The following is a 21,352-nucleotide window of genomic DNA, read 5'->3' as shown; positions in this document are numbered from 1 at the left end:
AAAATAACTGTTTCAAACAGTTGTTTTTTCCCCTCCTGTTTTTTTTAAGCCTTTAAGTTTAGGGTTTTATAAAACTTTAAGTTTAGGGTTTTTGATAAAACCCTAAACCATTTTTCTGCCCTCTTTTTCTCCCTCGAGTTTTTCCTCATTTTACGAGAAGCACATTACTACTTGGAGAGAGAGAGAGAGAGAGAGAGAGAGAGATGGGTGGTGCGTGTATTCTTCCCAGCGGCGGCGTTGGCAAAACGACGACTCAGACGACGACGAGCACTACTTTTACGACGACGACCAGGAGAAGGAGGAGCTCGCGCGTCGTCGTCTCGGCGGCGCAAAGAAAGAAATCGAATCAAAAGAAAATGGATAAAACGAAAACGGAGTTCATCGAACAAGAGGACGCCAAGTTGGCGATGTTTGAACGAGCGCAAGCGGCGACGAGGAGGAATTCGAACGGTAACTCTTCCTCGTCCTCGTCCTCGTCGTCGATGGATGACGATGCGTTGGATTCGTTCGAGGCAAAGTTGAAACGCGTGCAAGAGGAAGGGAAGACGAAGGCGAAGATGGTGACGACGACGACGAACGCATCGTCGAGTAGTCCTTTCGGAGGAGGAGGGATAACGCCGATATCGCCGTTAGCGCCGACGTTTGGTGGCGAACCAGTCGTTCCGAGAAAGAGTGGTGACGATGATGACGAAGACGTGTTCAAATCTCCGATCGTGCGGATTGGCTCCTTGTTAGCGGCGATCGCGCTTGCCATCGTCTTCATACCGACGGATTTGACGTTCAACGCCATCGGGTCGAAACAAGTGCAAGAAAAGTATCGAAAGGAAGCGTTGGAGGACATCGAGAAGCAGAAAGACGAACTGACGAAGGTTTTAGAGAGCACGCCGAACGATCCGGAGTTGTTGAAGCAACAAGCGAAGAACTTTTTGGCGCTGGACGATTACCCGAGCGCGTTGCCGCTGATGGAAAAATTGGTCAGTTTGGAAGATACCGAGGCGAACTCGATGGCGATTGCAGAGGTGTGGAATTTAGACGGGCAACCCGAACGCGCTTTGTCGGTTCTGAAGGATTACGCGGATAAGCATTTAAGCGATTCGAGTGGCCCACCGTCGGCGTCGTTTTTGAAAGCGTTGACGGATTCGTTGTCGAAAAATAACCGACAAGGCGTCGCATTGGCCTACGTCGACGCATTCGTCAAGAAGAATCCCGGTGACATCGACGACGTCGATGCCGAGTTACTAAAAGCGAGAGTCTATTCGGGTTGGAAAGGCAAAGGGAAAGAGGCGGAAAAAGCATTCTCGGACGTCGTCGAGAAACATCCGGAGGACTTTCGAGGATATTTGGCGAGAGGAGTGTTCATGAGAGAAATCGGTCGACCGGACGAAGCGACTTCGATGTTCAAACAAGCCGAAGCGTTAGCGCCCGCGGGAGATACGAAAGCGGTCGTGAAAGATGTCATCTCGCGAGCGAATAAAGAAAAGAGTGGGAGCGTACAGTTGTAGGTAATTCGATATTTGTCTCTCTTTTTTCATGCATCTTTATGTATCTGTGCGTCACCTGTGTGTGTCTGTTCCGTGTTCAATGTTTCTTTTTTCTCCGTTTCCCTCTTCAATAACCCCCGCTTACTTTTTTTTATATCATCCCCATGTCACCTAGGATGTGTTCGAATACATCACCCAAGAAACCTCCGCTGTCGTAATCTGGGTTTAGCGAATTTATTTCGTCGAAGTAAAGAATTCTCGCCCATTTTCTCGCGGAACACTCTCTTGGAAATTGTAAGTATATGTAACTTCTTGGTATAGGCACCTTCAATTTTTTCAAAGCGTTTCTCGAATCAGGATGCGTCCTGTACAAAAACTTAATCTCGTTACTGCCCATAGCCTTAACTGTCTCTCCGGTGTACCCATCCTTCTCCCGTGCGTCCGTTCGGAGTAACTTGTGCAACAAATCCGGCTTTTTCGCGTCGAAAATGCCTTTCCACAACGGCGAAGGTCCCTCGCCTCGATAGCTTGTTTTTTGACTCTCGCGCAACCTCTCCTTCGCCCTCGCGAACTGCGATCTGAAGTTCGGATATAACTCTATCGCATACTCCATGACGTCTTGGATTTTTCGATACTTCTTCGCCGCCAACGTGCACTCCTCCTCCTCTTCCACCATAGCTTCTTTCCATCGCCCAACCTCTTCGCTCAAAGTTTCAATCTTCCTCTCCAACTCTTCTTCCTTTTCTCGATATCGTTCGATGGCCTCATCCTTCCTCTCCAAACTCTCCAACGCTCGCTCCATCGTCCTCGCCCACGCCGCTTGCAACTGCGCGTGCGGAATACTATGCGCCGCGGACGATTTCTTCAACGCGTCGAACTCCTCTCGCAACGCCGAGTTCAGATCCATACTATTCTTTTATTCTTGGTTATTACGGGGGCAAAACGGTTGACAACAACAACAACAAGAATAAGAGTAAAACCAAAATCGTCTTCGTCGCGCTCACTGCGAGCTTTTGCTCTTCTTCTTCTCTGTTCGTGTGTCGTTTGTGTTCTTTATTCTTACGATATAATACCAGTATGTCTGAGTATATCCACATGTCACATTTGCTTTTTGTTTAAAAAAAAGACGTTTACCCTAAACGCAAAGGATTCAAAAATTCAAACTTTTGAATAGGTTTCTCTTCATATCAAAGACACGCACGCGCGCGCGGAAGAACAACATAAACGGGACGATAAAGGCGATAAAAATGACGATGGCAGATGAACACGAACAAAAGCAAGTGACTACTACACGCGCAGATGTACTGCTCGAAAAAAAATGGCCCGCGGAACTGGACATTCTCCAATCCGCGTTTCCATATCACTTCCAATCGACCGTGCTTCGCGTTTTGGCGAACGCGGAGGGATGCTTGGAAAAAGCGGGAGAAATGCTTTTACAAACGCCGAAAGATTTGGACGACGCATACGTCGCGACGAAGACGAAGAGCGGGAGAGAGGTGAAAACGCCGCTCATGTCCGGCGACGAACTGTTTGCACAAAACGGTGGAGGACATGCGATGAAACCGAAACGAGAGGAGAAGTTTTGGTGTCAAGTGTTGAGGGAAGAGACGACGAAAGTCCTCCCGGAGGAGGAAAAAGAAGGAAAGGAGAAGAGTAAAGAAGAAGAAACGAGCGACGATGACGGAGAGAATACTCGAGAACCAAAACCGACTGGCGCGGCGATGATGATCGCTTTGGGTGGCGGCATCGGGACCAGAGACGCGGTCGCGTGGGAGTCCGATCGATGGCCGACGGTATCGTCGAACGAGGAAGAAGACGATGCGAAGAAATTCTCGGAGAAGAACGTGGAGAAAGTTTTGGGATGGCGCGAGAAAAAAAGCGCGACAAAGGAAACGACGACGGAAACGACGGAAACGAAAGAGATTGAGCTTTTGGTGAAGTTTAAAAACGTCGCGTATTTCCACTCCCGATGGGTTCCAGAATCCTTCGTCGAGAAGCAAAGATTGACGCAACTGTACATCAAGTTTCCGAAGGTGGACCCAGTCACCGGGGAAGCCAATACGAAGAGTGTGTCCGTGGACGTGGCTAAGGAGGTCATGGAACTAGATAAAATTGTCGCGGTGAAACCTGGAGCGTTGTATCTGTGCAAGTGGAAAGGCTTGAATTACGACGAGTTGACGGAGGAATCGTTCGAGTTTGTCGAGGAACATTTTCCTTCGTGCGTACCGGATTTCAACAAGGAGGAGATGCGATGGACGGAGAAGAACGAAAAAGCGGGCGAATTAGAAGACGCCGCAAAGAAACCCGAGGACGGCGAAGTGCGAGCGAAAGTGTGGACGACAAACGATGCTTTGATCGAACCGGAGAAGTTCAACGGCAAACACACCGATTTCATTTTGCGCGAGTATCAAGCCGAAGGCGTCAAATGGATCACGAGCAATTTTCACGCCGGTCGTCCAGGTTGCATCTTAGCCGATGAGATGGGATTAGGTAAAACCGCGCAAGCAATTAACGTTTTAGAAGTTGTTTGTGAACGCGTACGCCCGGACCTTCCAACGCTGGTCGTCGCGCCGTTGTCTACGTTAGTGAACTGGGAACGCGAGTGCCAAACGTGGATACCGCATTTGAACGTCGTCGTGTACAGCGGAACCGCAAAAGCGCGCGCGGAAATCCGAGACAAGTGTTTGTGGCCTAAAGACGAGCAATCAAACACTTTATCCCCGGGGTCGAGAGCGGACGTCGTGTTGACCACGTACGAGATGGTGAACTTTGATAAAAACGCGCTCGGTAAAATTGAATGGTCCGCGGTAGTTGTCGACGAGGCGCACAAGTTGAAAAACAGCGAAGGTAAACTCTTCAACGAACTTTCCTTGTTTAAAAAGCAAAAGACGTTGCTATTGACCGGCACGCCGTTGCAAAACAACGTCGGCGAATTGTGGAGTCTGTTGAAATTCGTCGACCCGCAACGATTCGCCGAACGCGAAAAATTCGAAAAAGTCTTCGGCAACATCTCCACCGCGAATCACGTGGACGCGCTGCACGCGGTGTTAAAACCGTACCTGTTGAGACGTTTGAAAACGGATGTGGAGCAAAAGTTGCCCCCGAGAGTTGAAACGTTAGTCGAGTGCGAGTTGGCGCCGTTGCAAAAGAAGTGCTATCGCGCGTTGTTTGAGCGCAACTTTTCGTTCTTATCCTCGGCGTCTGGCTCGGACGATGCGACGATCTCAATGAAGGAGGAAGAGAACGGCGAGAATGCGCTTTCTATGTTTCGCAACGTCATGATGGAAGTGCGCAAGTGCTGTCAACACCCGTTCCTTCTCGACGGCGTCGAAAATGCCGTTTCGAACGGAACGATGACCGTTACCATCGACAAACTCGTCTCGGCGAGCGGGAAGTTGCAATTGCTCGATAAGCTTTTGCCGAAATTGAAAGCGAACGGCTCGAAAGTTTTAATCTTTTCACAAATGACGCGCGTTTTAGACGTTTTAGAAGATTACAATCGCGCCAGAGGCCATAAATACGAGCGATTAGATGGTGGCGTGACTGGAAAGAAACGCCAAGAATCCATCGACCGATTCTCCGCGGAAGATTCCGAGGCGTTTTTGTTCTTATTATCCACTCGGGCCGGCGGTCAAGGCATCAACTTGACCAAAGCGGATACAGTCATCGTGTTTGATTCGGATTGGAACCCGCAAAACGACGCGCAAGCGTTAGCCAGAGCGCACAGAATTGGCCAAACGAAAGCAGTCCAGGTGTACCGCTTGGTTTCGAGAGGGACGTACGAGAAGGAAATGTTTACTCGAGCGTCCATGAAACTTGGTTTAGAACAAGCCATTTTCGGCGATATCAATAATAACGATAGCGATAAAGAGAACGCTGCGCTGCAACAACAACAACAACAACAACAACAACAACAAAAGCCCTCCGCGAAATCGGCGAAAGAGCAAAGACAAGAAGTTGAAAATTTGCTCAAGCACGGAGCGTACGGGCTCCTCACCGAAGCTCGAGAAGAGGCGGAGAAGAGATACCAGAAGTGGGGCTCCGACGATATCGACTCGATTTTGCAAAACTCGGAGCAAAAAGTCGTCGACGCCGAGGAGGACGAGAAAGAAAAGCGGCCGTCGGATAAGAAGAAGGAAAAGTCTTCTTTGTTTGCCACGGCGACGTTCGCCTCGGAAGCTTCGGAGAAGATGAACGTAGATTTAGACGATCCGGATTTTTGGCAAAAGTTAATGCCGGAACAAGCCGAGGAAGAAAAGCGTCTGGAAGCGCAAAAGAAACGCCTGGAAGAGCAAAAACAACAAGCGTTGTTACTCTCGGCGAAGAAGAAAGAAGACAGACGCATGGCCAACGGCGAGATTTGGGAGTGGTCGTGGCAAGAGAAACGCTCTTCGTTGGATAAATTAGCCATGTTTGGTTTTGGAAACTGGGAGAAGATCTACGACACCGCGCAGTTGAAGAACGACAAAACTATCGCGCACTTGAAAGCGTTTTGCAGACGCTATGCGTCTTTGGTTGTCCAACGTCACGAAGCGATTACGCCGGTGTTGCGCGAAACCGTTTTCGGCGAAATCGACGAGGACGAAAAAGCCATCGTACATTTAGCCACCGGCGGTGAAGATTATCTCAACGAAATCTTCGCGGACCGACATTTTTACACGCACTGCAAAGAGCGATCGTCAGAAGACGCTTTGAAGTTGGAAATGTTGCTGTGCGGATGGAAAGCGGTCCAAGAAGTTGGCGGCATTGAAGGCGCCTCTATGGAGTTGGACGTCCCAGACGTCTCCATGGGACCAACAGATCAACAAAAGATCGCCCCGCCGGCGAAATGGTGGAACGAAGCGCACGATCGCGCGTTGATTTGTGGCACTTTCAAGTGGGGTTTCGGAAAATACAACGACATTCGCGACGACGAGGAGTTAGCCTTCGCGTGGGATTTTAAGGGTAAAGTCGCGCCCGAGGAAGAGAAGAAGAAGAAAGCGGTCCCCGTCGCGAAATTGCCGGTGGCGACGTTGCCGGGCGGTGGCATCATCGTTGACGTGCCCGAATTCGGTGGAGGTGTTCAGGACATGGATATCGATAAAGCTGCCGACGACGACCTCATGGCGAGCATGCGCATGATGGAAAAGAAAGAAGACGAGGCCACCGCTTTGCCCGCAATCGCGACGGACCTGCAGGAGCAGCCGCAGCAGCAGCAGCAAGAAGACGACATGGAGACGGAAAAACAATGGGTACACGGCCGCCATCTCGCCTACCGCATCCGCCGCCTCTTTGCCGCGCTCGGAAACAAACCGTTAAACGCGTTCAGCATCAAGCGCGACAGCGCGGCGTTGCCGAAACCGCCAAAAGCGCCGAAAGAACCGAAACCAAAGAAGGAAAAGAAACCGAAAGCACCGAAAGTACCGAAAGAACCGAAACCGAAAAAAGAAAAGAAACCAAAAGCACCGTCTCTCGGCCGTCGCGCGGGAGGCGGCGCGGGTGGCGACCCTCTCGCCAAACTCGAGAGAGCCGCGCAAGCCGTGAAAGAGTTGCCTCGAAAAGAAGCCGACGAAACCGGTTACGAAGCGTTTCAAACGCCCATCGGTCCCGTAGGCGGCGTCACCATCGAATGTTTAGGTACGGTGTTGCACTCGCCGGAAGACGCCAAGAAAGGATGGTCGAACGTGAACTACATCTTACCGCTCGGTTTCAAAACCACAAAGTTGTATTCCAAATTAGACCCGGAAAATTTGGAAGAGAAGTGCACGTGGACGCAAGAGATTAAAATGGACGAATCCGAGAAAACGCCGCTCTTTTCCTTGACCACGGAAGACGGCTCCATAGTCATCGAAAAGAAATCCGCGACCGCGTGTTGGGGCGAAGTTTTGCAACGCGCGAAAACCATCCGCGAACAAAAAGGCGAGGCGGCGAAGAAAACCGCCATCTCCGGACCGGAATTCTTTGGGTACTCGTTACACACCGTTCGATTGATGATTGAACAGTTACCGAACGCGGAGAAGTGCGACGAGTACGTCGCTTTAGAGAAGACGCTACGAGACGCCGTCGCTAGACAGCAAAAGGAGAAAGAAGCCGCCGCTTCTGAAGCCGTCGAAAATGCTCCGACGACCAAAGAAGAAGGAGAAGAGAAGGAAGAAGCCGCCAACGACGAAAACGCCGACGCGTCCATCTCGGGGACGATCTCGCCCGCTCGAATCACCACCCCAATCTCCCCATCTCGCGCGTTCGACTCCCTCAAAACGACGCCGTTGAAGCAACAATCCCCCTCGCTCTCCAACGCCAAGAAACGTCCGTCCCCGACCCAAATTTCCAAAGGAGGATCAGGAAAGGGATCCTCCTCCCAAAAGAAGACGAAGAAAACCGCCAAAGCCTCTCCCCTCGCCGCGGGGGATGAAAACGAAGGAGAAGAAAACGACGACGTCACTCAGAGCGACCGAAAAAGAAACGACGGTAAAAAGCGCGGTGGTGGTGTCGGTACCAAGCTCCTCTCCGCCATCAAAAAGAAGATGTTCAAAGCGTAAAAGAGACGAGAGAGAGACGTTTTTGCGTGCGGTAGTATTTTAAGAATTTTTCCTGCCTTATCCTCAGAGTATTAATTTATCGACACAAATCTGAGACACACTTTTGCTTGTAGAACACGTAACACACATAAACACACACACACACACAGAGAGAGAGAGAGAGAGAGAGTTAAAGCGGTGGTAGTAAAACATGCTCGCGTCTTCCACTTTTTTGTCGTCTTCGTCTCTTCTTCGTCGCGGGAGAGATGCGGATTTGGGGAAACCGTCGACGTGTCACGTGGCGCCTGGCCAGCGAAACGTGCGAGGAAAAGAAGAACTTTCGAGAAGGAGAAGAAGAAACGCGGGTGGTTATACCGCGGTGAAAGCTGTGTTGAAATGCCCCCGAGCGTCGAAATTGCGCGCTTTACGAAGCGAGGACAACACCGGCGGGAGAAAGATTACGCGTGGATTTGTCTCCCTTTCCTCAGCTCGAGGTGGTGGTGTGAGAGGAATCGGAGCGAACGCGAGTAAAAATGAATCACCATCATCGGACAAAGAAGAAGAGGAAGAAGAAGAAGACCGAGCGAGTAAAGAGAACGACACGAATAAAATCCCGTCGGACGTGTTAAACTCCTTCTCGGAGGAAACCGAGGAGGAGAAGTTTGAGACCAATCGCCGAAGGAACTTTTCGCTCGTCGAGTTTACCAAAAGACGAGTGGCGTTGTTTTTAGTGGTGATGAAAACGGTGTTTACGGACGTGTTTAAAGCAGTCGGGGCGGTGTTGAAGACGAGATTGGCGAAGTTTGTGTTATCGGCGGCGTTTTTTGTTGGGAGTGGGTTGGGGATTCGGAGCGAACACGCGAAGCGGCATCCGCCGGCGCCGGCGGTGAAGAGCGTGCCGTATTCGACGTTTTTGAAGTCCGTGCAGAAAGGGGAGGTGACGAAAGTGAGGTTCGAGGAAGGGACGACGAGGTTGTTGTTTGACGTGAAGGAGACGTCCTCGTTGGTCGTTTCGAGTCCAGCGAAAGCGACGATGGAAGCGGCGAGTAAGCGACAACAACCGCCGGCGCAGAAATACATGAAACGACGGTACCAAACGAGACGATTACCGAACGATTTACAGTTGATTCCGAAACTCGAGAAAGCAAACGTGGAATTTTCAGCGGTATCTCCCGCCATCTCCACGTTTGCCTCGAAAGGCGCGTTGGCGACCGCGTTTGTGTGGCTTCCGATTATTCCGCTGCTGTTTTGGTTGCGAGGCATCGTCCGGAAACAAAACGGATTACAAGACGGTAAGAAGAAAAAAGACGCTCGAGACGACTCGAAAGGTCCTAAAACGACGTTCAAAGACGTCGCCGGCGTGGACGAAGCGAAGCAGGAACTCTACGAACTCGTTCAGATGTTGAGAAACGAGGAGAGGTACAAAGAAGTTCGTCACAGACTCCCGGCGGGATGTCTATTAGTTGGACCTCCGGGGACGGGGAAAACCTTGCTCGCTCGGGCGGTCGCCGGCGAAGCTGGCGTCGCTTTCTTTCCAGTCGCTGCTTCGGAGTTTGTGGAACTTTTCGTCGGTCGAGGCGCCGCGCGCGTTCGCGAACTCTTCGCGGAAGCGCGAAAGAAAGCCCCGTGCGTGGTGTTCATCGACGAACTCGATGCCATCGGCGCTCGACGAGGCGCAGGATTGAACGAAGAACGCGACCAGACGTTGAACCAAATGCTCGTTGAGATGGACGGGTTTAACAAAGCCGCGGGTGTGTTAGTTTTAGCCGCCACGAACAGACCAGACGCGCTCGACCCGGCGTTGACCCGCCCGGGAAGGCTCACGAGACGCGTCTTTGTCGGCCCTCCGACGACGAGCGGTCGCGCGCAAATACTCGCGGTCCATTTGCGAGGCATGCGCTTAAAAGAACCGCTCGGTCAAATCTGCGAAGCCATCGCTCGACAAACTCCAGGATTCACCGGCGCCGAACTCGCCAACGCGTGCAACGAAGCCGCCTTACTCGCCGCGCGCAACGGCAAAGACGCGTGCGGATACGAAGAACTCATGGAAGGCGTCGAACGCACCCGAAACGGTGTCGGCGCCGGCGTCTGGGGAGGCGGTAAAGTCGACCCGTCCAAAGTTTTGAGCGACTTACGCGCTCGCTTTTTAGGCGACTTTGATGACCTCGATAATACTACTACTAATACCAACGATAGCGATAGCGACGATAGCAACACTAGTAGAAGAAAACTCAAAGACGAGTACCTCGGCCAAGGCGTCAGCATCAGCCAAGGTCCTTCTTAATAATTTGCTCTCTGTATAAATATATAAAGAATTGAGAATACAAGAACACACCGCGAATGAATACTGCTCTAATAAATCATCGTCGTCCGTCGTCGTCGCGTTCGCGCTCAAGAAAGGAAGGCTCTTTGCCTTTTAGTCTAAAACCTACACCCTAAACCATTAAAACCATCGGGATTCAAAATCAAGCGACGCCATCGTCACAATAACTCTCCGTTCTCTTCGCCGGAAGTACACTCACGCGTCGTAAAAGTCATTTCCTCCTGCATTCAATTTCTGTATCAGCAAGTATCACCATGGATTTGCCTCATCTCGCTCGAGTCCTCGACTCGACGCTTTCGAGCGATCCTCAGATTCGAGAGGAAAGTTCCCGATTTTTACTCCGAAACGTCTTGCCGAGAAGCGATGGATTGGAAAGTTTACTCTTACTTTCCTCGTCGTCCTCGTCTTTAAGGAATGGTGGTGGTAACGAGGGAGAGCAATTGGTATCGGACGGGGGTAAACTCGCCGCCGCGGTTGCGTTTAAAAACGGGATTAAGAAGCGATGGATTGTATCTGATTTGGACGAGGAGGAGGAGGAGACTTTAGAGAAGTGGAAGGAAATCGAACCGGACGCGAAGGCGAGATTACGCGTTTTAGTCCTGGAAAAAGCGCTCGAGGAAGACGAGGCATCGGTTCGTAATACTAACGTTAAAAATCAACTCGCGGAGGCTTTGCAAATCATCGCTTTGAACGATTTAACGTGCACGCGAGAGTTTCCGCAGGGGAAGTGGCCGGAACTCGTGCCGAGCTTAGTGCAGAAGATTGGTCGATCGATTCTCGTCGAAGGTGGTGATAGTCAGAGAAGGGGAGAGACGTTGATAAATAGTTTGACGGTGGCGAATGCGATTTTTAAACGGTTTCGAGGAGCGACGAAGACGGACGCGTTGTACGTGGAGTTGAAGATGGCGCTGGACGGGTTCGCGAAGCCTTTGTTGGAGGTGACGAGGGAGTGCGCGAAAAGAGTGTGCAGTAGCAGTGGTAGCAGTGGTAGTAACGAAGAGAAGGCGCAGAGGAAACAAATGGTGAAAGCGTTGAGATTGTGCTTGAGAATATTTTACTCCTTGAACTCGCAGGAGTTGCCGGAGGTGTTTGAGGACGATATCGCGCACTGGATGGAGCTGTTTCACGGCATGTTGAACGTCGGGATAGAGAGCGGTGGGAGCGGTAACGACGAATGGGGTGTTGATATGGACGCGTTGCGCGCGGCAATTTGCGACGCTTTAAATCTGTACGCGGAGAAGAACGAAGAGGAATTTAAGCCATACTTGGAAACTTTCGTCAGAGACGTGTGGACGCTGTTAGGCAATTATTCCAAGGAGAAAAGTAGCGATAATAATAGTCAATATCAAAACAACCACGAGGAAGACGAGGATGAAGTCGAGCGATACCGCGAACGCGTCGCGTCCTCGGGGATGGCATTTTTGACCGTCGTTGCTTCCGGCGTGCATCATACGCTCTTCGAAGCGCCGGAAACGTTGCAAAATATCATCGAAAATATAGCCATTCCAAATTTGCAATTTCGGACGGAGGACGAGGAAATTTTCGCGGATAACTTTGCGGAGTATTTGCGAAGAGATATGGAAGGAGGCGACCAAGAGACGAGGCGGAGGGCGGCGTGCGAACTGATCAAAGCGTTAGCCGCCAAGTTTCCACAAAGCTGCACCGCCGCGGTTGGCGGATACGTGCAACAGCTCTTAGCGCAGTACGTACAAAATCCGTCCATGTTTTGGAAAGCGAAAGATTGCGCCATTTATTTGGTGTTGGCGTTGGCGGTGAAGAAGAAAACCAACGCGCGAGGCGCGACGGAGATTAACGAGTTAGTAGACGTGGCGGACTTCTTCAACGCGCACATCAGGAGCGAACTACTGTGCGAGAACGCGACGACGTCGCACCCAGTCGTGCGCGCGGACTGCTTGAAGCTCCTCACCGTTTTTAGAGGATTCGTCCCGAGAGACGCAGAATTGCAAATGTTGCCGCATTTGGCTAAGTTACTCTTGGATAGCTCTAACGTCGTTCACTCGTACGCGGCAAACTGCATAGAAAAGATGATGACCTGTCGCGATTATAGCCAGTTGCAGCAGCAACAGCAGCAACTGCAACAACAAAATAGCACCATAGCCGCTTCGGCGCCGGTCAAGTTTGCTCCGAACGACTTTGCGCCGTTCGCGAATGATATTCTGCAAAACTGTTTCAACGGATTTGAATTGCAAGATTCTAGCGAGAATGAGTTCATCGCGAAATTAATCGCGAAAACGTTGCGATATATCGGTGGAGGAGGTTCAAACGCCAGCGGCGGCGGCAAGTTACTCGCCAACGAAGTAATTTTTGCGTGTTGCGAAAAGCTTTGCAAGCGTCTCGACGAAGCCGCGAACAACCCTAGGAATCCGACGTACAATCACTTCTTGTTCGAAGCAACGACGGCGTGCGTGCAGTGCGTTGATTTCTCACCGAATTCGCAGGAGAAACAGCGCGTGGAAAGTGCATTATTCCCGACGTTCTTGGGAATTCTCGCCAGAGACAACGCGGAATTCACGCCGTACGTCTTTCAAATCTTGGCGCTGATGTTGGAATCCGCGGCGGTACCGGCGGCGGGTACCGGCGGAGTCGCGGTTGGGATCTCCTTAACCGAACAATACTTACAACTCCTCCCAGCGTTGCTCGCGCCGCACACGTGGGACAGACAAGCCAACATCCCCGCATTAGTCCGATTGTTAGACGCATATCTCAAAGCCGCGCCGGTACAAATCGCCCAATTAGGGTACCTCACCGGCGTCTTAGGGGTGTTTCAAAAACTCATCTCGAGCAAAGCGCACGATCATCAAGGTTTTTACATTTTGAACGCCTTCGCGAAGAGTTTAGATTTATCCGTCTGGAGCGAACATTTGCCGACAATTTGGCAGGTTTTGTTCCAGCGCTTACAAAGCGGCAAGACGCCAAAATTTTGCCGAGGCTTTGTCGTATTTTTGAGCGTGTTGGTCGCCAAGCGAGGCGCCGAGGCGGCGGTATCGAGCATGGCGACCGTACAAGCCGGGATTCACGAGATGATTCTCTCGAACATTTTCGCCGTCGAAAGTCAGAAAGTTGCCGCCAAAGAGGAGAAAAAGCTCGTCGCCGTGGCTGGCGCGCGATTTTTGTGCGAAACGGAGTTGTTGAACACCAACGCCCAGTGTTGGAGAGACGTGTGCGCGGCGTCGGCGAGGTGCGTAGACGCCTACGTTTCCACGACCGACCAAGACGGGAAATCATTAGCACCGAATGGCACCACCACCTCCAACACCGAGAAACTCGCCGACGACATCGACCTCGCGGACGAACTCCTCGAAAAAATCGAGCAACAAGGCGGCTACTCCGCCTCTTACTCTCAACTCTCCGCCGCGAAAGTTAAAGGCGCGCGCGCCGACGAAGACGTTTTGCGAGACGAAGTTCCGGACATCGAAATATATTTCGGTCAATCCTTGGCGCAGTGCGCCCAAAAATGTCCAGGAGACGTCCTGAAATCCACGTTGTCGTTGCTGGATGGGGACGTGCAAAGTTGCGTCGCTCGGTGTTTCCAAAAGATTGGCTTCGCTCTCTAATATGTAGGATATGTCATTTATCCTGCTTAGTATACGAAAAGAGTCCACAGTTCACACATTTATCCAAAACCAATCCTCACTTTACAACACCATCATCATCATCGTCCCGGCTTCTTTCTCTCTCTGAACTCCCCCTTCGTCCCAAAGATCGTCGTCGATACTCCTTTGTCGTCGTCGTCTTTTCTTCGTCGTCGTCTTCATGGTGACGAGCAGGCGCAGGAAAGAGTCTCTTTAGTGTAAAATGTCTCTGTTTTCTCGGGAAACGATATGGCGGCGACGCCTTCTCGCGGAAGCAGCAGCGGCGAGTTCTTCCGTCACAGACGGAGAAGGAGGAAAGCACCACGAGGGTGATGATCCAACGGCGATTTTATGGTTCATTTTTATCGCCTTAGCGATCGGGACCGCCTGTCGGAGCGCGTTCACTTTCGTCAATTCGCCGGTTCCCTATACCGTTGCCTTGCTGGTGAGTAGGAAAATTTACGCTCGTCGTAGCGACGATGCGAATCATTTCGGCTTTACGTCTAACTTTTAGGACGCTTTTCCTCACCACCAGAAATACTAACACGCTTCTCTTCTCGCTTTCTTTTTCCACCTCTTTCTTGTTTTAAAAAACAGGTCATAGGAATATGCATGGGCGTATTGAACGACCAATTCGATTTGTCCGGCGTCGGCAACTCCTTGGACGCGTTCGTGCACATAAACCCGCACCTTTTGCTGGCGGTTTTCTTACCGGCGCTGATATTCGAGTCCAGTTTTTCCATGGAGTGGCACACCTTGTCGAAAGTTTTGACGAAGATTTTGATCTTAGCAGGGCCGGGGGTGTTGATAAACATGGCGCTTACGGCGACGGTTTTGCACGCGTTTCCGTTCGATTGGGATTGGAACTTTTCGATGATGGTTGGATCGATTTTAGCGGCGACGGATCCGGTGGCGGTGGTGTCGATTTTGAAAGAGGTAGGCGCGTCGAAGATTTTAGGGCACGTGATTGAAGGCGAGTCGCTGGTGAACGATGGTACCGCTATCGTCGTGTTCACGTTGTTTTTTGAGATTAGTAAAGGCGAACACAAGACTTCGTTGGATGTGTTTTTGATGTTCTTGACGCAACCGCTTGGCGCTTTGCTCGTTGGCGTCGTCGCCGGACAGTTGGTTATTTTTTGGCTCAAGTCGATATTCAGAGACCATTTGGTACAAATTACTTTGACGCTGTTCGCGTGTTACTTGACGTTTATGGTTGCCGAGAGCGTTTTTCACGTCTCGGGCGTGTTGGCGTGCGTGAGCATGGGATTTTACATCAGCGCGAAAGGTCGCGTTTTTTTCGTCGGGAACATCGAACATACCATGCACCACTTTTGGGAAGTGTTGACGTATTGCGCAAACACGTTGGTGTTCGTTTTGACCGGGTTTATTATCGCGTCGGAGGTTATGAACGACGAGTTGGAGTTGAAATTCTCCGACGCAGGCTGGGGCGTTTTGTTGTACGTGTTTTTAAATCTCATTCGATTCGTGACTATCTCCATCTTATGGATTCCCATGAAATGGAAAACCGGGTATCAAATGAGTCGATCAGAAGGGTTCATATGCGTTTGGGGCGGTTTGAGAGGCGCGATTGGTTTAGCGCTAGGTTTGGTCGTCTTGGAAGAAGACGTCGCGTTCACCGCTCGAGATCGAGGGTTGGTTTTAATTTTAGTTTCCTCCGCGGTCGTCGGAACGTTGCTGTTGAACGCGTCGACGAGCGCGTTGATGTTGCGTTTGAGCGGGCTATTGAAAGCGGAAAAATCGCAAGCGTCTGCGTTAACTGCCGCGCGAAGAGCTATTCACGAACGCGCGATGGAACACTACGAACAAACGCTCGGTCAAACCGGCGCGCAATACGTCGGCGCGCCGGATTTCACCGCAGTCAAACAACTCATTCCCGCGTTGCGAGTCGTCGACGACCCGCAAATGGACGAAACAGAGATGGAGGCGGTGAAAATTATCGAACAAGACGCTTTTATGCGCGAACAGAATAAAAATTTGTTGGTCCAGGAAATTCGTCGTCGATTTCTCCACGGCGTCCGATCGGAAGCGTGGAAAATTTTGGAGGAAGATTTGTGCGACGCGGTCGTGTGCAGTCACATCATGGAAGCCGGTGAATTCGCGGAAGACGAACCACCTGGGACGTCTTTGACGGATTTAGACCATCTCTTGAGAATGTTGGAACCGAAAGCTTGGAGGAAAAAATTGAGCGCGATTATGGAATCTAACCAAATCGGAAAGAAAATCTTGCAAGGTTTACGCAAATTAGGCATCATCGAGGAACCGTGGATGGTCGTGAGACGACGAATGCAAGCGTTAAACGCGTTTTGCGCGGTGCACGAGAGAACGTCCGCGCGATTTGAACGGCTTTTGTTGGATTCCAAAGAGAAAGATGAGGAAGAAGAGGATGGCGGCGAAGGTACGAGGGCGCACCATAAAGACGTTAGCGGCGGAGGCGACGAACCCGATTCCGATCATTACTTGACGCAAAGCTCCATTCATTCGTTGAATCAGTTAACGTCTAACTCGCTGACCTCGCCCGCCGGCAGGCGCAAAGGCGGCGACCAAAGGAAAGTCGGCGGCGGCGCAAACAAAGCTTCCGCTACTGGAACAAATACGCACCGAGGGCCTTCGCGTCGCAGGGTGGACGCCGTCCAACAGTTGGAAGCGGAAACGACCGGATCGTCTTCCGCAGCCGTTCAAGAACACTTACGCATCGTGCTCAAAGAATCCAACGAAGAGTGTGAAAAGGCGAAGGAGTTGTTGAAGAAGATGCAACATTCGCACAATCACGTGGCGAGAGCTTTACGATCGGAAGATTTAGCCAGAGAAACGTTGGAAGTCGTCTCGCACGAGATTGCTCGATTGACTCGTACGGGTTTGTTGAAACAAGGTGAGGCGGCTATTTTGTCTAGCGAGCACGCGCAAGTGTTGCGAAAATTGCTCTCCCAACCGTTGCGACCATCGAAAACCTCTCCCGGACGCATTTTATCCGCCACACCAATTATGGACCCAACTGTTAGATCAGGCGTGACGTCTCGAACCTTGCGCACTCGCATCGCTCGAGAAGCTGACGTCATAGAATACTCCATCGGCGACGTCGTCGTCGACCCTTCGAAACCGCTGCCAGAGGAAGGTATTTTGCTCATAGGCAACGGCGTTTTAGAGATCAGGACAATCAACGACGTTCCAGGAGACGAACCGTTAGTGATTGGGTGTAAATCGCATCGAGCAGCGTGGGCGATAACCGCCTACGAGGAAATGTGTCGAGATTCGCGAACTGGGACGTTTATTCACCGCTCGGGGATTCAAGCGATTGCCAAGGCGAAAATGTTTGGCTTCATCGTCCCGAGAGCGTTGGCGGAAACCATTTTTTCGGACGAAAAAGAACGCGAGTGTTTGGATTCGTACCGAAGAGCCGCGGTAGCGTTGCTCGCGGAATCGTCGTTGAGACGCGCGGTGAGCGCGGTCGTATCGCGAACGTCCTGGATTGAAGGTGGTTTGAGAAAGTTTTCGCCGCACAGATTCGCGGCGAGAGGAAAATTTGAAAAAGTAGGCGGCTCGCAAGAGAGCGCCGCCTCGTCGACGACGACTGAATTTCGATGCGACGATCCTTCGAAAATCATTGTTTTAATCAGCGGGATGGCTCGCGTCGAAGGCGTAGGTATTGTTATCGCGCCAGCGATTCTAGATTCGAGATGCGTAGGTATTCGAGGAGGGACGTGCGGGAAATCCTCGGCGGAACAGGACTTCGGCTCTGGTACCGAAGGAGGAGGAGGAGGAGGCTCGAATTCGGAATACAGATTGGGACATTCGATGCCCGGTGTCGCTTCTTCTTCCGGCGGTATGGGTGCGAGAAAGAACTCGTTAGCGAACATATTCGGTTTAGGCTCGAAACAGCCTACGCCGTTGGAACCGACTCCAGACGCGCCGAAATCGCAGCTTTCCGGATTAACCGCCGCTTCTTCTCGATCGGCGTCCATGGAACTCACCAGAACAAACTCGATGAGTGGCGGCGGTGGCGAAGAGGGTAGCGTGAGAGATGGCGGCGGCGTGGACGAGTACGCATCTCGTCGAGAACGTATATCCGGAAGAGATGCGCCCATTAGCGGCAACGCCTTCACGGGCAAATGGACGCCTTTAGGGCAAGTGAAGCTCTTCGTCGTCAGTTGTGGAAAGTTGGTCAAGATGAACAAAAGTGGTGATGACGAAGAAACAAAAAGCTCTCCGAACAACAACGTCAACAACAAAAACAAAGCGTTTATGCACCAGAGAACGATGGAAAAACTCAAATCGGGTTCGAGCACGCTGCACGCCCTCTTTAGCGAGGTCTCTTCCTCGAAGAAACCTCCGCAACACGGTGATCAAGGTCTATCCGGCCTCGCGCATTCCGCGAGTGAAGCGTTGCAAAAGAGCGACGGAGATGGAGACGGAGACGACAGCGAACGGGAAGCGCCGCCGGCGCACATCACCATGGGTAAAGAAGAAAATACCAGCGATGATCATCCGTCCTCGTCGTTCGATAAAATGAAAGATCGAAGAAAAAGCCTCGGCGATAATCCAACTTCTCGGAAATCGCACGACGGCACCTCGAATAGTGGACCCGGAAGTATAAGCATGGTTCATTCGCGAAGCGTCGAAGGTATAGATTCTGCTGTTGGTCAAGGTGTTTCAAACTTTAGCGATGACGAAGATGATGCCGGAGAAGACCAGCATCCGCTCACGCAGCATACCACGCGCTTTTGAGTAAAATATACGATGAAACGTGCATAAAAAATAGCAAAGTACGGGTACATACATGGTACTGTACTGTACAGGAAAGTAATAAAGTCGTATACCAAACCTTTCGTCTTTTCGTAATACAAAACTTTTTATAAATATACGTAATAATGATACGATTTTTATCGTCGCGCGCGTACGCGTGTAAAATCGATTCTGATTATAAAAATCAGGAATGAAGAAGTCTTCTCTCATTCTTATTCTTATTCGTGGTACGAGCCCCACACTTCTTTCATCTCCTCCTCGGATAACTTCTCCTTATCTTCGGCTTGCATCCAATACATGTACTTCATCATGACGACATACAAAATGATGTAAGACAAACCAATCAAAAACCAGGCCACCGCTAAAGTTTGGGAATGGATCAACAATCTATTCAACGGTGAATCGTCCGGGGCTTGAATCGTCTCGCCGGTGATCGGATCGACGTAATCTTGCTGCTCCGCGGCGACTTTCGCGACAAAGCTTTGCACGTATTTGCATCGGGCCAAAGAGTCGATGTTTGGCAACGCATTAATCATGTCGATGGTCCCCGACACTTCGGAGATGGGCAAAACGTAGCCGTAATTACTCGAGTAAAACCCGCTCGCGTCTTGCAACGACTTCGTGTGTGATTTCGGTACGCCGCTCCAATCTTGATCGTAGCCAGCCGCGTTCGTCGCATCGAAAGCTACGTCGCCGTCGAGCAACAAGCCTCTCTCGTGCAAGTTGCACGCCAACGCTTTGTATTCGTCGTACGCCACGTTTTCACTGGAGACGCCAATTTCATTGAACTTACCAGTCTTTGCTCCGCACATTTCCAACGCCGTCGTTTTTTTGTATTCTGCGTTGATATATTCGGTGGCCACGGTGTTAGTGTTCAACTTTGTGTTCAAATTGTTGATGCCTTCGTAAATAGTTTCTCTCGCGCCCGTGATCGTATCCAAAGCGACGCGATCGCTGAAGCACGGCAACACGTCGTCCAACGACGTCATTGGATTCGCGGCGGGCGGGTAAAACCCTTCCGCTGATCGCCAATCGATCACGGTCGTTTCCAAATCGTCGAAAAATTGCGCGACGCCCATAAACACGCCAAACATGATCCACGAAACCAACATGAACAGCCACAACGGTATGGAGGCGAAGAAGAGACACTTTTTAAAGTTACCAAAGACCAAACCGCCGCAAATTAAAGAAATGACCAACAAAAATGAGGCCAACGCGATGGCGGCTCGTTCCGTTTGCTCCACGTACATTTCGACTTCGTTTTCAAACGTGCTCACGGTCGACTGCACGCTCGCTACCGTGTTGGAAATTTGCACTTTTTCATCTTGGCCGCCGTCCGGGATTAAAGCCGCGGAGTTCGTATACGCCGCGTCGATTATATCCACGTCACTCGTCAAAATGTTCAACGAGTCGCTGAGTCCCTTGACGACGTCGCTGACCGCGAGCGGTAACTCCGATGCTCCCCAGTAAATCAACCCGCAACCGACGATGGAAATCAAAGCGCACACCACGACGACGCACTTCGCGAACGTCTTCTCGGACGCAGTCGGGATTTTCGATCTCAAGCAGCACTCGCACGATCCCGTCACCACCCAAATGCAGCACGTCGCAAACTTAAACGCGAAGAAGAGGAGAGTAAACACGAACATGAACACGGCGACTAAAACGCCCGGCAAGACGCACCCGCCGATCATCTTCGCGTACTCCTCGTTCAACTCAAACTTCATATCGGTGATCGTTTCGCCGGATTGGACGTCCAATCGCGGAGTGCCCCAAATGGTGCTATCGTCCAAAGTGTAATAATCCGACGCGGCTTCTGAGTTGAACCACTCGACAGTGTACACCGAGAGGTCAAACGTCGCCGCCGGAGCGTACTCGGCGATCCCAGCGGAAACATCGTTCCCGCTCGGCGTGCAGGCCTTCGGTGGTCCGTCCACCCCGCAATTATACGACGCCAAAAAAGCTTCCGCGTCTAGAAACATCAGCGACGTGTCCGCGCCGACGCCACCAGTACACGAGAAATCGTAATTGGATCCATAATAGCCGCACTGGGCATTTCCGTCGTGCTTGGTCCACCCGGAAACGTCCTGCGCAAAGCTCTTCGCCTTGTCGAACATCCACATCATATTAATCACATTATTGGTGTTCCAGCCGGAAACTTTCCCGTTGAACTTTGTCGCCTCCCAAAACATGTCTTGCATGGACTCCGCTTTGGACGTGTCCCACGTCTCCACGCCGACGCCTTCGTACGACGTCGCGTAGTTGAACATTCTCTCAAACCTCGTCACCGAAGATACGTCCCACTTTGATAAGTCCCCGTTAAAAGTGTACTGGTACGCGAACGCGTCCGACATGTCCTCGATCATGGACACGTCCCAGTCGAGTAACGTTTTCCCCCCCTGTTGCACGCTGTACCAGTGGGTCGGGCAGTTCCCCACGGAGGACATACTCAGACATTCCGAAACGAGTTGGTAAAAACCGTACTCTTTGTACCAATTAATATTTTCCACATTTCCCACGTGATCCGCGAGAACATCATCGCTCGTTCCGGAAAAGAACAGAAGGATTATTGCGGCGACCATCGTCGTCGAAAACGACGCCTTTGTTGACGACAAAGATCGCATTTTTGACCTAACGAACGAAATTCAAACTTTAAAGTCAATGTATTTATAAAGAGTCGTATAAATAGAGTACAAA

General features: G+C 51.1%; 7 protein-coding genes across 7 annotated transcripts; 5 read left to right on the top strand and 2 right to left on the bottom strand.

The window, feature by feature from the left end:
* Window positions 1-356: 356 nt before the first annotated feature.
* Bathy15g01730 (predicted protein) lies at window positions 357-1,502 on the top strand (the record flags this gene model as incomplete). Its single annotated transcript, XM_007508917.1, has 1 exon — window positions 357-1,502. The coding sequence occupies one exon, from the start codon at window positions 357-359 to the stop codon at window positions 1,500-1,502; it is 1,146 nt and encodes a 381-aa protein (XP_007508979.1).
* A 130-nt stretch (window positions 1,503-1,632) lies between these two features.
* On the bottom strand, window positions 1,633-2,388 carry Bathy15g01720 (unknown protein; the record flags this gene model as incomplete). The annotated part of the gene is made up of 1 exon (XM_007508764.1): window positions 1,633-2,388. One exon carries the CDS (start codon window positions 2,386-2,388, stop codon window positions 1,633-1,635), a length of 756 nt encoding a protein of 251 aa, XP_007508826.1.
* A 340-nt stretch (window positions 2,389-2,728) lies between these two features.
* Bathy15g01710 (unnamed protein product) lies at window positions 2,729-7,999 on the top strand (the record flags this gene model as incomplete). Its single annotated transcript, XM_007508852.1, has 1 exon — window positions 2,729-7,999. The coding sequence occupies one exon, from the start codon at window positions 2,729-2,731 to the stop codon at window positions 7,997-7,999; it is 5,271 nt and encodes a 1,756-aa protein (XP_007508914.1).
* Window positions 8,000-8,189: 190 nt separating this feature from the next.
* Window positions 8,190-10,262, top strand: Bathy15g01700 (predicted protein; the record flags this gene model as incomplete). The annotated part of the gene is made up of 1 exon (XM_007508871.1): window positions 8,190-10,262. One exon carries the CDS (start codon window positions 8,190-8,192, stop codon window positions 10,260-10,262), a length of 2,073 nt encoding a protein of 690 aa, XP_007508933.1.
* Window positions 10,263-10,555: 293 nt separating this feature from the next.
* Bathy15g01690 (predicted protein) lies at window positions 10,556-13,876 on the top strand (the record flags this gene model as incomplete). Its single annotated transcript, XM_007508686.1, has 1 exon — window positions 10,556-13,876. One exon carries the CDS (start codon window positions 10,556-10,558, stop codon window positions 13,874-13,876), a length of 3,321 nt encoding a protein of 1,106 aa, XP_007508748.1.
* A 630-nt stretch (window positions 13,877-14,506) lies between these two features.
* Bathy15g01680 (Na+/H+ antiporter) lies at window positions 14,507-18,637 on the top strand (the record flags this gene model as incomplete). The annotated part of the gene is made up of 1 exon (XM_007508795.1): window positions 14,507-18,637. One exon carries the CDS (start codon window positions 14,507-14,509, stop codon window positions 18,635-18,637), a length of 4,131 nt encoding a protein of 1,376 aa, XP_007508857.1.
* A 236-nt stretch (window positions 18,638-18,873) lies between these two features.
* On the bottom strand, window positions 18,874-21,237 carry Bathy15g01670 (predicted protein; the record flags this gene model as incomplete). Its single annotated transcript, XM_007508856.1, has 1 exon — window positions 18,874-21,237. One exon carries the CDS (start codon window positions 21,235-21,237, stop codon window positions 18,874-18,876), a length of 2,364 nt encoding a protein of 787 aa, XP_007508918.1.
* Window positions 21,238-21,352: the final 115 nt, after the last annotated feature.

Source organism: Bathycoccus prasinos (genome assembly GCF_002220235.1).
Source record: "Bathycoccus prasinos genomic : Chromosome_15".
NCBI classification, from domain to species: Eukaryota; Viridiplantae; Chlorophyta; class Mamiellophyceae; order Mamiellales; family Bathycoccaceae; genus Bathycoccus; species Bathycoccus prasinos.
The sequence above is the reverse complement of the archived record's forward strand: the minus strand, read 5'-3'. Positions and strand labels throughout refer to the sequence as shown.